Source organism: Anolis carolinensis, chromosome 3 (assembly GCF_035594765.1).
Source record: "Anolis carolinensis isolate JA03-04 chromosome 3, rAnoCar3.1.pri, whole genome shotgun sequence".
Taxonomy (NCBI): Eukaryota; Metazoa; Chordata; class Lepidosauria; order Squamata; family Dactyloidae; genus Anolis; species Anolis carolinensis.
This window is the reverse complement of record NC_085843.1, coordinates 112,225,831-112,240,149: the sequence shown is the minus strand read 5'-3', so window position 1 is coordinate 112,240,149 and position 14,319 is coordinate 112,225,831. Positions and strand designations below refer to the sequence as shown.

At 37.1% G+C, this 14,319-nt stretch overlaps 1 protein-coding gene across 2 annotated transcripts in view; it reads right to left on the bottom strand.

The window, feature by feature from the left end:
• tmem131 (transmembrane protein 131) overlaps positions 1 to 14,319 on the bottom strand; it is an 87,260-nt gene that overhangs the window by 10,017 nt on the left and 62,924 nt on the right. For both annotated transcript variants that reach the window (XM_008107092.3, XM_016992338.2), the window contains exons 20-32: positions 13,412 to 13,564; positions 12,918 to 12,993; positions 12,693 to 12,810; positions 11,206 to 11,344; positions 10,983 to 11,092; positions 10,459 to 10,525; positions 8,460 to 8,611; positions 6,736 to 6,878; positions 6,308 to 6,494; positions 5,371 to 5,556; positions 4,002 to 4,160; positions 2,674 to 3,266; positions 293 to 468 (exon numbers count right to left, since the gene is read on the bottom strand). In XM_008107092.3, the coding sequence (XP_008105299.1) occupies positions 293 to 468; positions 2,674 to 3,266; positions 4,002 to 4,160; positions 5,371 to 5,556; positions 6,308 to 6,494; positions 6,736 to 6,878; positions 8,460 to 8,611; positions 10,459 to 10,525; positions 10,983 to 11,092; positions 11,206 to 11,344; positions 12,693 to 12,810; positions 12,918 to 12,993; positions 13,412 to 13,564 (2,259 nt within the window). The remainder of the gene's footprint in view (positions 1 to 292; positions 469 to 2,673; positions 3,267 to 4,001; positions 4,161 to 5,370; positions 5,557 to 6,307; positions 6,495 to 6,735; positions 6,879 to 8,459; positions 8,612 to 10,458; positions 10,526 to 10,982; positions 11,093 to 11,205; positions 11,345 to 12,692; positions 12,811 to 12,917; positions 12,994 to 13,411; positions 13,565 to 14,319) is intronic.

Here is a 14,319-nt window from a genome sequence, read left to right as displayed (position 1 = left end):
AAGTTGCACCAAATATTTTGGCAAACTTCAGGTATGGAATTATTAGGTGGACATTATTCACTGACTCTACTATACCAAATGTAGTTCAGCACAGGACTTCCTTAAAACTGTGATATAAAACAACAACGCAGCTATGAGAGGCAGCTCATTACTGAATAACGGATATAGTACTAGAATATTACATAAAAAGAGTTAGCAATGTTGGAATTTTTTTCCAAGCTCTAATAGAAATACAAGATGGGCTAAATCCTGCTTCTCATTTATTCTCTCCATTCCTTCAGCATTTCTGTACCTCTTTCAGAAGTGTTTCTGTGTCTGGGTTGGAAGTTTCTGTGGTAGTTGAAGAACTGTCATCATCTGCTAGAGAATCCTTTAGCTCATCCTCGTGCTGCTTTCCCTTTCCTCGTCTCTCTTTTTCTTCTCTTTTCTTCTGAGGCTTGGCTTTCCGCTGAAACTGTTTTCCTTTCCCTGTGGTGATAAAGGCATCTTCAATTTAGCAACAGCTACAATCTGTGACAGCTTTAGTAAGCAGCACTCTTTCACCACTGGGATTTTCCTCAAACAAATTCTACTTGGAAGATAATCTACTACACTGAAATAGTACTTCAATGAAAAGCACAGTAAAATTTTGGATGCATTTTGTCTCAAGTCAGCCACACCTCTTTAGACAAGATGTAATTTGTTTTAGTGCCACTTTCATGTCAAATATAAGAACTCTATAAAATTTCACACATATGATTTTTGCTTTACAGAGAATGCCTACTGGTACCTATCTGGTTTTTCAAAGTTTTCTGTCTATACTGTGCTGACTAACAACTGAGAGTTGTTTAACAACTGCATTGCCTAATTGATCGTGCTAATACAGCATCAAAAATAGTCTTGAGTAGTTTATTTATTTATTTCCAGTATTTCTACCCCGCCCTTCTCCCCTGGGGGACTCAGGGCGGCTTACAAATTGGCAACACAGTGCCATCACATCAACAATACAATACAAAAGGCATTAAAAACTAAAAACATTTAAAACATCATAAAAACCAATATACAATAATAAAACATTACCATGCACCGAGGTAATGTTCTTTCATTCACTAGACTTTGTTAATCCAGAATCTTAAAAACGGACTGTGTCAAGCTCGAAAGTTCATTCATTGAATGCTTGAGCACATAGCCATGTCTTTCGTTTTTTTTTGAACCCTAGAAGGGAAGGAGCCTGTCTGATGTCACTGGGGAGGGAGTTCCACAGCCGAGGAACCACCACCGAGAAGGTCCTGTCACTCGTCCCCACCAGCCGCGCCTGTGAAGCAGGTGGGATCGAGAGCAGGGCCTCCCTAGATGATCTTAAAGTTCTTATGGGCTCATAGGAGGAGATACGTTCGGATAGGTAAATTGGACCGGAGCTGTTTAGGGCTTTGTAGGTCAAAACCAGCACTTTGAATTGGGCCCGGTAGCATATTGGCAGCCAATGGAGCTGGCTTAACAGGGGGGTAGTACGCTCCCTGTAGGCCACTCCCTTTATTAAGCTGGCTGCCGCCCGTTGTACTATTGGGAGCTTCTGGGCCGTCTTCAAAGGCAGCCCCACATAGAGCGTGTTGCAGTAATCCAAGAGGGATGTAACCAGAGAATGGACCACTGTGGTCAAGTCAGACCTCCCAAGGAACAGGCGCAGCTGGCGCACAAGGCGGAGTTGTGCGAATGCTCCCCTGGCCACTGCCGAGACCCCGTCCAACACAGGCTGTAACCCTATTCCCTGTTCAGCCTTGCGACTGACCAGGAGGACTGAGAGGTCCAGCAGAACCGGCTTTTTCAACAGCGGCTTGATCACATCCATTTTTAGGCTCGCTGGAAACTTGCCGCCCTGAAGGGAGGCATTCACCACCACCTTCACCCACTCGGCCAAACCCCCTCAAACATCCGGGCGCCCCCTGGGCAACGTCCTTGCAGATGGCCAATTCTCTCACACCAGAAGCGACTTGCAGTTTCTCAAGTTGCTCCTGACACGAAAAATATATACTATATATTCGGCATCCCTTAAAGATAATTCAGAAACTGTGGCCAATATAATATGCAGCAGTAAGACAGCTGACCAGAACATTAGACAGATAGCATTAGTCTTAAATCAATTTCACTGGCTGCCAATATTCAAAGTAACAAAATACTTTGAGGTTAATTTTCATTTAATACTTTAAGCATAATCACAACATAGACAAATATACACACTTGGCGGAGGAAGAGGCATTTTAAAAAATGTGCACTTTAAAGAAATGTGTTTTAAATTCCAGAAGGATGCATGTAATAATTTAAATCACATTTATAACACTTAATACCACAAAAGTAACGTTTTAAGTCTAAAGCTGCTTATTTCCATATCCTGTGCTCCTGCCTCCAGATTATAAACTGATGACCTAAAGGCACCGGATATAAGAAAGAATAGAAGAGATGCAGTTGCTTAACTCAGCATTTTACTTCATGGTGGCAGTCTTAAGAACTGAAAGGCAGTTGGGACTGTGCTACTTTTTGTCACCTGCCACCCCTCATTGTCCCTCAACATCAAGTCTAGTAACCAGCAATAAGAGCATAATGAAGGTTTCTCACTTAACAGTTACAACTTGGTATGTACAGACTTACCTAACTTCTTAAGATACAGTTAATCAGGAGAAGCAGAGGTTTTATTACCTTTATTTTTTGCTACTGGAGATGGGGGGTGCTCTACAAACACATCTGGTGAAGGGGATTCAGGGTGATCAGAGTCTTTATCCATGGTTTCTATCAAAGTAGCAAAATCAGAGTCCTCTGAGCTGTGCCTTGTGTTCCCGGCACTTTCTGAGTGTGATGGGGTTGGGTGCTGTGATGGTGGGAGGGAGTCTTCATTCTGCTGTTCTTGCTGCTGAGGCACTACTGGCGGCTGTGGTAAGTGCTGCTCCAGTAAAACCGGAGCGTGATGCTGGTTTGACTGCAGATTTTGCTTTACACTCCTAGATTTTCTACCTGCTGTATGATTCTGAGTTGCAACGCTGGGGTCCAGGAAAAGAGAACCTGCTCTGTTGACTGCCTGCGCAGAACCTGTCTGCGTGGAAGTCCTGCTAGAAACACTTGAGCTGTTTTTAAACTTCATGTTCTCAATTTCAACTGGATTTCTATTGCTGTGCAAGTTTACTGTTGAGTTGCATTGCTTATGATTTCCTGCATTGGATCGTGCTGAGGAACTTCCTGCCCCATAGATTCCTCTGGAAGAGCTGTGGTTAGAATCTGATCCAAGTGGATTCAAGCTGGAAGCAAAGTAAAGGTCATTAAATCTCTCAAGCAAAATGCTCACTGAACAACTGCTGCTACACTGTGACAAACCTATTTAGCAAACCTCACAATTAGTTGTAAATGTTTGTAGGTAATACACTTAAGCTGATTTAATATAATATGGCTTCTGTAGATTATTATGGAACCGAGATAATGTTTACATTGGCCTCAAAACCTTAAGAGACAAGATATTAATTGTAAAAGAAAATGTATAAGATCTTGCCAAAAAATAACACATCATTAATACAATGTTTAGACCAGGAAAGCTTATCAGTGCCATTTCAAAACACGATAAATAATAATTTACATAGATTCCATCCATGAACACTTAGTGGACCTTCCTTTTGCAAAGATGTTCTTCTATCCTTATGTTTGTATTTTGTCTGTTACCTCATTTCTTCCATTTTGGTAGTAGTTTGAAAGTTATTCTAGTTTTGTGCTTTACTCATTTTCAGGAAAAACCAATTATATGAATTATGACAATAGGTGACAGATCTGAACACAAATTGTGATATCTGCAGGTAGAAGCTGAAATTTAAAATCAGGAACCATTATCTGTTCCATGTATTATGTATTCTGAAGTTACTACCAGTAATTTTGAATCCCCTTGACATTTTTGCTTTAGTTGTCTTAGCAGCTTCCTTCATAAGGTTAACCCCACTGATGAGAAATGTATCTAAAAAGCGTCCTATTCATAAGAAAAGGCTTACTTTCCATCAGATGTAATTCCTACTATTCTCCTGAGATCAAAAGGTCTTCCCATATCAAATGGAGGATTGGATGCCTCAAAGGACAGGCGTCTTCTGAATGGTTCCCAAATTCCTTGAGCTTCTAAATAAGCTGTTCCAATCACCAAAAGGAAGAGCACACTGAAAAAGATAAGTCTCAGTAGGGTTACCTTTTTTAATTTAATTTTTTTTTGACAAATCAAGAGTAACACTCAATTGTCACCTCTGCAAACTATAAGATCTCACCATTCTGGCAGAGAGATAAGAAAAGCTTCAGTATTGATACACTATGTAATCTGTGCATATGTCAATATGACAAGGTATTCAATTAAAACTCATACAAATAATTTCAAAATGAAGGACAGAATATGGTAGTTAAAACACTGGAAGAAATCCAACCTGTGACTCCCAGAGCCTAGGGTAATGGCAACTGACCCAGAAAGCTGAATTCCTAAAAGAGGGGACTCCAGCCAGAGAAGGTGTATCCCCTCAAGAAACAGTACACACATTTAGGAACCATTTCTCACATGAGATTCCCAGATAACTTTATCTGCTGCAAAGGAATATGTAGGAAGAAACTCCATCTCCCACATCCTTGATGCTGCCTGATTCATTTGGGGGGAAACAATCTTTAAAGTAGTAAGACAGTTGCTTGCTTTCCCCCCTAAAATCTAACTTTTGCAAAAACACTGCCAACAGTGTTGTCGAAGGCTTTCATGGCCGGGGATCACAGGATTGTTGTATGTTTTCCGGGCTGTATGGCCATGTTCTAGAAGTGGGCGAAACGTCAGGAGAGAATACTTCTAGAACATGGCCATATAGCCCGGAAAACATACAAAAACCCACTGCCAACAGACATTAGCACAGCTACTGATGGTACATAAACTGGAACTATTTGCAAATGCTCATGTCTATGAGCCTTTTTTTGTTCTTGTTACTAAAATCTAGAGATTATTGTACAACATGAGACAAAACATGACTTTTATTCCTATTAATGTCCATGTTGCCCTGTTTTTATGGTATACATCAACTTCTGTAGTAATGGAATACAAACAAATCTAGGAGCAATGAAGTACTAATATGCAATTTCAGGTTAATACTGACTAGAGTCAACACTGCTTGGTTTAATATCGAAATAGAACAGCTTTTTTGAAATAATATCTAATGCATAACAGTTATTAGCATCACAGCAATAATAGTCGCTGCCTATCACATGAATCAGATTTCTTATTTCTGCTTAACAGAAACAGATGTAATGGCAGATTTTCTTGACATCTTTGATTTACTAGCTTAGACACAGGAGTGCAACATGCAGATATAAACAAGATATTAAAATATAAATGCATAATACCTCATTATTCCTGAGACTACTACATACAGTGCTAGCTCCCAGGTGGGCCTGGGCAAAGCTTCTGCACAAGTAGCTAACATATGATAAGGAAGAGATGCATTTAATATGAATATAAATTCAGAGCCTCCTGCTGTGGTTAGCTTCAGTTCACGAATAACCCTGGAAGTAGTGAAATCTGGTGTAAACCTGTTAAAAAGTAAAGAACAATTACTGTTGGCCCTTTCTATCCAGACGTTCTGGATCTATGGATTCAACCAACCACACAACCCATTTTTTAAACTGATACAGCAAATCTTGATTTTACTAAGTGCTAAGCATTATGCTGACATATAAGCATACCCTGCCTATAGCCTCCCACCATTTTACAGATCATCAGGCTCTCTTCATAATCACTGGAATTGTTTAGCATTTGATATAAGGGATGCCATCTTACTATGCCATTGTAATAAAGCAAGATTTGAGCATCCACAGATTTCGGTATCCACAAAGGGTCTAGGAATCAAGCAGATTCCAAGGGTCCACTGTGTATGCGTAACTATATACCCTGATTTTACCACTGAAAAGAGTATGTTTAAATGTTTGTATCAAGTTACAACCACCCTAGATTCAACAGGAAAATGAAGCCAACCAGAATGGTTACCATAAAGCATAATGATGGTATCACTCAGACAGCAAAGCAGGGGAGGAGAAAGACATTATTGTCCTGGAGTATTGTACTAGTAGTCCTCACTGTATTAGACATATCACTACAAATCACAAGATTTTATCAACACTAGAAAGAATCACGAATTTCCCAGGTATTCTTCATATAGAAGAGTGAGAAGCAAATAGTATTTCCTAATAATTGTTATGCAAAACATTACTGGGGCAGGAATTCTAGCCACCCACTTTCCCCACAAGTTGAAATAGTGGCAGTATTTAGCAAAAATAGACTTACAATATAACAATGTCTTTAGAGGCATTGGTGTTTAGTGCAAATTCTTGACAGTTAACTACTTTAAATCCATATCCTTCACATAAATATCCGCTTATTTCAAAGGATTTTATATTAACTGGAAGCTGCCCTGTATTCTCCACTCTGAAGGTCCTTTTCAGTGTAAAATTTGGCTCCTTTAATTTAGTTTCTGAAAAAAGGAAAACAAGGCAGTTAAGATTTGATGAACAAAATGTAGCAACTACTTTACCAAACAGTGGTTTTAGTATACAGTTGACTTGGGCTTTATAAAGCCACTAAGGTTACTTTCTCCTCTTTTTCGTTTGTACTTAAAAAAAATGAAACAAGAGATTGTCTACTGTCTTTCATAGGTACCATTGCATGCATTTTGAAAGCTCGCTTCAGTGAATGTCTCACTGCAGAATACTCACTTTCAGTACAGTCTTTTAGTAATGCTTCAGTGATTTTAAAGCGTAGAGAACTTCCTGGTCCAGGTGGTTTGCCTGCGATCCTCATGCTCTCAGTTGTCCCTTGTCCTTTAACCATTATAGCTTCTATTACAGTCAAATTATTTCTACAAGACAAAGTAATCTTAAATTACTCAACATGAAGAATGCTGCAACTGCAACTTATCAAGATCTTTTGGAGTTGAATCAAGAATACAAGATTAGAGACAAAGACTCATAGTTTACAATTGTTCTCTTATTGGCCAATAGATGCAAGACTTAAAATGGATAAAAAAATATACAGTTTTGAACAAAATTAGTCAGAATTTGAGTTGGAATACAGGCAGCCCCTGAGCTACAAACATCCAATTTACATAAGGCTTCTAGTTACAAATGGGGGTGAGACAACAGGAAATGAGAGAAAAGCTACTCCTGAAAAGGGAAATTCACTACTATAAGAGTTTTCATGAGAAAAAGGTATTTCCACTGAAGCTTTATCACCATTCCTAATTTCCATAACAAACCAAAAAATTCAATGTTCAATTGTCACAGGGACAGAAAGTGAAGTGAAATCTTCTGAATAAGGGCACAGACAGCAAAACAAACACCACAGAGGTGTTCACCCTTCCCTATGCTACCCAAAACTAAAAAAATATTTTTGGTTGGAGTTATACTTAAAGTAATGTACCTGTTCTACAGAACCTGTCTTGTTTATAACCCAAGAACTGCCTGTATGTACAGAAGGCCAAGGGCCTTTCTGATGTCTAGGCAACCAAGGCCCTGTTTCAATTCTAAAGGAGAGTTTCACATCAGTACTGAATATTTTAACTTGTTACAACTGACCCTAAGGAAGTCTGACTTCAACTGGTTTGAAGAGTTTCAGCCAGACTGCTAATTGGGGCTGAGTACAAGGGAGCAGACAGCTTCCTTCCACTGGCTGCCAGTATGTTTCTGTTACACAAGTGCTGCCCTACACAGCCTGGAACTCCCTTATTATGGAGGCTCACGTGGTTGCTTCTTTACTGTTATGGAAGGGGGAGATGAGTACCTTTTTCTTCCAGCAGCCTTCTGGAATTGGATAGTTTAAACAAGAGTTTGTTGGTACAACTTTTATTCTGCTTTTAAATTATTATTTCAAATGATTTAAATTTCTCTGTTAATTTAATCATAACTTTTTTTATGTTTACACCCTTATGTTACTTTATCTGTAATTACTTTGCACCCCCCCTTTGAATCTCTACTTGTGAAAAATATAGCATAAAAATAAAGTGATGGGTGGATGAGTGGATCATTCTTATTACTCTTTCCTTAAACCATATTTGACAGTTCCTACGCAAGCATCTCAGAACATGGCAGGCATGTGACCCAGCTATGAATTCCATTAATTGGTATTTCCACATGTGTGCCAAATATTCATCAATATCAGTGTCTCTAATCACAACAGCAGCATGAAAAGAACATTCATGATCAAACAAAACAATGTGGCCTAATGTATGGATAAACAAGTGGATATGACAGTTCATATAAGTAGCTGCTCCATACCTGTGCATATACATGAACATAATGCAAAACCTAGCATTTGCATAATTTCAGTTATAACCCCAAAGTTATTATATTTATCCTAGAAGCTACAAATCAGTATTTCTAGATAACTGCCATTTCTATATTCAGATACTCTGCATCCCATTTGTTTAGAATACATATCATACCTGATCATAATTAGTGATGATACTGTTTTATTATGAACTGGAGTAAATGTTACTCTGACAGATTTTCTCTCTCCAGGCTTCAAAATTACATTTAAAACTGACTGCCGAGATAGCCCCTCTGTAAATCCTGTAGAGCTCAGTAGTGCCTGGCCCTTGAGAGAAACAAATAACATTTATTAATTAGAAAGGCTGTATAAACCTGTATCTACATGTATCTAAATTGGGGGTGAGGGAAGCATTACCAATAGAGATAGACAATTTATGACTCTTAAATTGTTACTGGGCGCCAATTACTGCAAGTGCCACCCAGCACATCTAAGCTCATGAATGATGGCATTTGGAACTTGGCAACAGACCTCTTCCCAAAGGCACTTACATATTTACCATAAAGACATACGCATATTGTGGTTCGGCATTGTTTGTGCCTCTTCTTTAAATAGGGATTACAGCCAAATTACCAGGTTGGATCAATATTTTTCATTTCATCACAAATACTATTGTATCACGCTCAGATTAAAGCTGGGATTCTAGAAATCTGAACTCAAATTGTTGGGTGATGTCAAAAATGACCAGGATCACAAACTGATATGTAGTGGCTGTGCTCTGGGACTTTGGTCTCACAAACTTTAGTTTTTAAAGAAATGTCTTCAATTACAGGTCAAAAAGTCAGTTTAAATTCAGCTCAAGGTCTGTTACATCTCTTTCTTATGAAACAAGAATATCTCCTTCACAAGAATCTAATTGAGCTCCTTTGTCTGGAAGCCAGGGTGGTTCTTGCTAGATGCTAGAAGGAATCCAAGACAATTATTTTACTAGACTGGCTTACCCGTTTATTAAAAACTGCTCTTATAGAGAAAATAGCAGTCCAAGTTAAGGTAGCAAGAACCAATCAGACTCAAAAGATCTTTTGATGAAACATGAAAATTATGATATAATTCTCCACCAATTTATAGTAATTTATAAAATGACCTGTTCCAAGGTTATCCTTTTTAATATATAAGTGGTAAGATATAAAGGAGAGGGGAGAAAGTTAAAGAGAGGAAGAGAGACAGACAATTATTGGTATAATCTCACTTCTTTTATGAGATTTGATTTTAAGATTATTATTATTATTATTTTATTATGACACAGCAAACAATATAGACATGCTGGATTTTGTATCACAAAATCACAAGTCGAACACTTCCCAAGTGTCTAGGACTGTGTGATTTTTTTCCGGATAATGCGTGCAGATCCCAGTAGGGTGGCCTTTTGTAGTTGGCAGATCGTAATTTTGTCAATGTCTATTGTTTCCAAATGCCGACTGAGATATTATTATTATTATTATTATTATTATTATTATTATTATTATTATTATTATTATTATTCCACTTCATAAACAGAAGAGTTCCTCATCTTCATACAGCTGTTTACAACCTCTAAGTCAGTGTTTCTCAAACTATGTTCCCCCAGGTGTTTTGGACTTCAGCTCCCAGAAATCCCAGCCATTTTACCAGCTGTTAGGAATTGTGGGAGCTGAACTCCAAAACATCTGGAGGAGCAGAGTTTGAGAAACTCTGCTTTAAGCATATGCTCTGGTTAGGCTCCCACATCAGGGAACTAGCTAATGATGCAGGTCTGGATCAAGAACAAATCTGATTTATGTTTATAGAAATTTACTCATTGAATTATATATGTGGAAAACAGAATGAGCACAAAGATTGTTCATATAAAGCTAGCCAGATACAGGTATTTAATACAGATATTTGGAGTTATACACAATACAATAAATCCATTAAGGTGAGTCAAACTTCTCTCCATTTTACTAAGGGAGGGATTGACTGAGAAAGTAAGTTTGCCTAAGGTTATCCAGAAAGTTTTGTGGTGAGATAGGAATTGGAGCACTGCATTTAAACTCACATCTTGTGCATGTTAACAATTATAAAACAATAGCTCAAACACCTGTAATGGATAAAACAAAATTAACCAAAATTAAGCTTAAAAACAAAGGATTACTTACACAGTTCCTAGAGACTTGAAATTCTAATGTCCTTAAATTAAAGTTTTCTGGCTTGCTCAAATTCAATCTAAAATAAAAATGTAGGAGTTAGGCAGTGCCCATGATTTTGCATGTTTGAAATTATACATGCACTCAAATAACAAGTTGCTTTAACAGATGTTCAGTGGAATTTGAATGGCCAAATTAATTTTGTCTTTTAATTTTTTATAATACAAAACAACTATTATGACCACTAACATTATAAGACATAAAACAATATTTATTTCTCGCTTTTCTCCCGCATCAGGGATTCAAAGTGGCTGACAACAAGGTATAAAACATACAAGGTAGGTTTTTGAACCTGATACAAACTGCACAATGAGATCAAAGGCAACTTATTTTTGGCTCCATTTGAGGGACAAAAAAAGGAATGCATGGAACAAACCATGAACCGAGCCTTATAGTTACTTCATCCATTATTTACAGATTATTACCTGTTGCTTATATCATCATCATCTACTTACTAGTCATTATCCATTACTTACCTGTCTATTAATTTATCTATGAAGATTGATGGATTAGAATATAATGCTATGGGAAGGAACTGAACAAAAACAGGAACATCTGCTGGATTTTCGAGAAGAATTTCTTCTTCCTAATAAAATAAATTTAGATTCCTATTTATTTCCCCAAAATAAAACAACAAAAATAATTTTAGCAGCAAGGTTTTCTTTCTATTAGTACTGCATTAACATTGTCAGGACTCACAGATGAACTATTTGTGTTGGTGAGTGAGAAATCCAAATGCCTCATTGAGCCTAGTAAAGAAGGCCAAGCCAGTTCTGCTGTGATTTTGGATGTCACAGCCTTCTGAAGATCTGTGTCCACTTCAAATTCAGCACTTAATCTAAACAAAAAATATAATTAATCACTACTATAGCATGAAAGAGTGAGAAGATAAACAAAAGTGTAACGTGTCATGGAATTTGTATACATAAAAAACTACAGCTGGTCACGTTCAACATTCTACACTACAAACATATGCTTTAAAAATCCAGAGGACTCATTCAATATTAAATGGCATCTATGGAAAATGAGTGGCATCTGGAAGGAACAAAACACAAGAGAAAATAAGAAAACTGTAGTTTTGTTGCTATCAACCTATGAAAGAATTATACAGCCTGAGTATAGAAACTGGTAAACTACTCTTGACAGTTGATATCATAGGACATAGAGTGTTCCCTCACTACTTCGCAATTCGCTTTTTGCGGATTTGCTGTTTCGTAGTTTTTCAATAAACTCTAAAAGAAAATTATAAATCATAAAAATTACAATTTACAGCCTAAGGAAGCCAAAGGAAGAAGCCAAAGGAAGAGAAAAGGAGCCCAAGCGGCAATGGGAGGAGGAGCAGGAGATTTGTCAACATACAATTGGTTGATAAAGACTTAAAATAGTGTATAACTACTAAAATAATATATAAATATATAGCGTCCCTACTTCGCGGATTTTCACTTATTGCGGGTGGTCCTGGAACCTAACCCCCCCACAATAAGTGAGGGAACACTGTAAATACAGAAGTTATTACCCTGAATTGAGTCTTTTGTCTGTTCCCTGAATTATTGTGTACATTTATAAGAATATGGATATAGCTAATTATTATTATTATATTTATTTGCTTTCCTAGACATACTAAACTATCATTGAAAGTTATCTAACACAGTGGAACTAAAGAAATCATTCTTTGAACAAATTTTTGGGACTTCTGTGTCACAATTAAGCTATTTATTAAATTACTTCAACATGCTAATATCTGTTATTTGATCAATACTTATCCCTTATGTTATCTAAATAATTATAAAAAGTTATATACCCGGGAGAAACACTTATGAAAGGATACATTACAGAGGGGAGACAGCGTCTCTCCAAATGCTGCTGAACTACAATTCTCATAGTCCATAACCAGAGGCTAAACTGGATGGAGCTGACTGAAGCAGAAGTGTGATACTATTTGAAAAGATACAGGTTACCATTCCTGGAATAAACTAGAGTAATTTTATGCATCTTTTTGTGTTTTAAACTTGTAAGTTTATTAGCTATATTTGGAAGCTTCTGAATTCCATCATTTATTATGTTAAAAACCTCTACATTTCTTTCTCAGATAGACAAATGACTAATTTACCTTTGAAAATAGCATGAGTGGATCCTTCAAGTTCAGTAACCAACTAGAAAGCTATTAGATTTGAAAATAAACTCACTGATTGCCTGAGCGATCTCTTATTCCGATCCATTCTTTGAACAAATTATCATGCAAATCCCAATCAGAATCCCATGCATCTTCTTGCATAGACAGACTGTGCTGTAATTTTGATTCAGCTAGAAGAAACAATTGCAGTTTTATACAAGTGTCTTCAATATTTAGATTGCCTGTTAAAAGTTAATGCTAAACACAAAAATTCTTAACAAAAATGAAAGTTACTTACATTTACTCAGAAAAGGCAATCCCACATAACAGTGATTTCCACACTGTAAACCCGGATCAAAATAAACATTTGCTATCTGAAAAATATAAGCAACAAGAGAAATACATCTTATTAAAGTACATATCTCAGGAACTGCAACTTTTAGAAATATTCATGTTCAAAAGTAATCAACTTTGCTGTAAATGATCAAAAGCTGACTGAGGCCTTAAACTGTTCTCTGTTAGGAAAAGGGGAGGTCCAAATGAAACAGAATCCATACCACACTATTGTCCCATTTCCATTCTGGTATGCACAAAGCTCCACAGGCCATTATCCCACAAGACAGCAGTCTAAAAATGGAACATTTTGGAATGTGCTGCATGGAAGCACAAATTGGAAGGACCCCAGTTCTCTTGTTCGCCAAATATGCCTTCTCAATGATGCCTTTTACTAACCACATTAGGAAAGAGAATTATTGCTTTATCCATTTTGAGTAAAAAACACAATCCTCAAACCTTTGATTTTTTTCCTGGCTCCAAATCTTCTTTATTGCTTCGTAATCTCTTGTAATAAAAGCGAACATCTTCTGAAAGTGAGCGGATCTGCTGTATTTTTACTTTCTGTGAGAAAGAGCTCATAATACTTAAACTCTGATGGACTGTCTTGCCCTAAAAAGAAGAAGAAAAGAACTGTTTTTTTCTATACATATCTATACTGATGGTTGCAAAGTTCTAGCAAACTTTGTAATACAAAGGTTCATTCAATTTCAAGATATTTTGAAAAAAAAATCACCAAAAATTCTTCTTTTATATTTTCATTTGCATGTACAATTGCACAAGGCCAGAAGCCATACATGCCACTCACTGAACCGCTTGCGCACGTGTGTGTGTGTGTATGTATGTATGTATATACATACACACGCGTGCACACACACACACCTACACACACACACACACCCTTTTTAAAAAGTACTCTAGTTGTTTCATGTTCTGTAGAGCAGGATGGTCAACTGTGATGGATGTGATAGCTGATCTTCTGGTTTTGGAATACTCCAGAGATTAGATAGGTTGCCTTAAAATGCTGAAGAGCAAAAAGAAAACGAGACATATGTGTGACCTCTTCTGGTTTTCAAATACGGGATTCTTTATGTATGAGGACCCTACAATACTTTAAGAAACATTACTGCCACTCCTAAACGTTTCCTGGAGCAATAATTCTCCATTTATTTTTGCATGAAAGAAGTTAGCTCAGTGAGTCTGAATAGGATAAAGGTGGAAAAATGTAACTAAGCCCCAAGGCAGGACTTTGTGCGTCTGTGTGAATTGTACAATGAACAAGGAAGTAAACTAGAAGGGACAGCATGGTCTTAGAGAGATAATAATAATAATAATAATGATTATTTATTTATTTATTTTTTCTATCT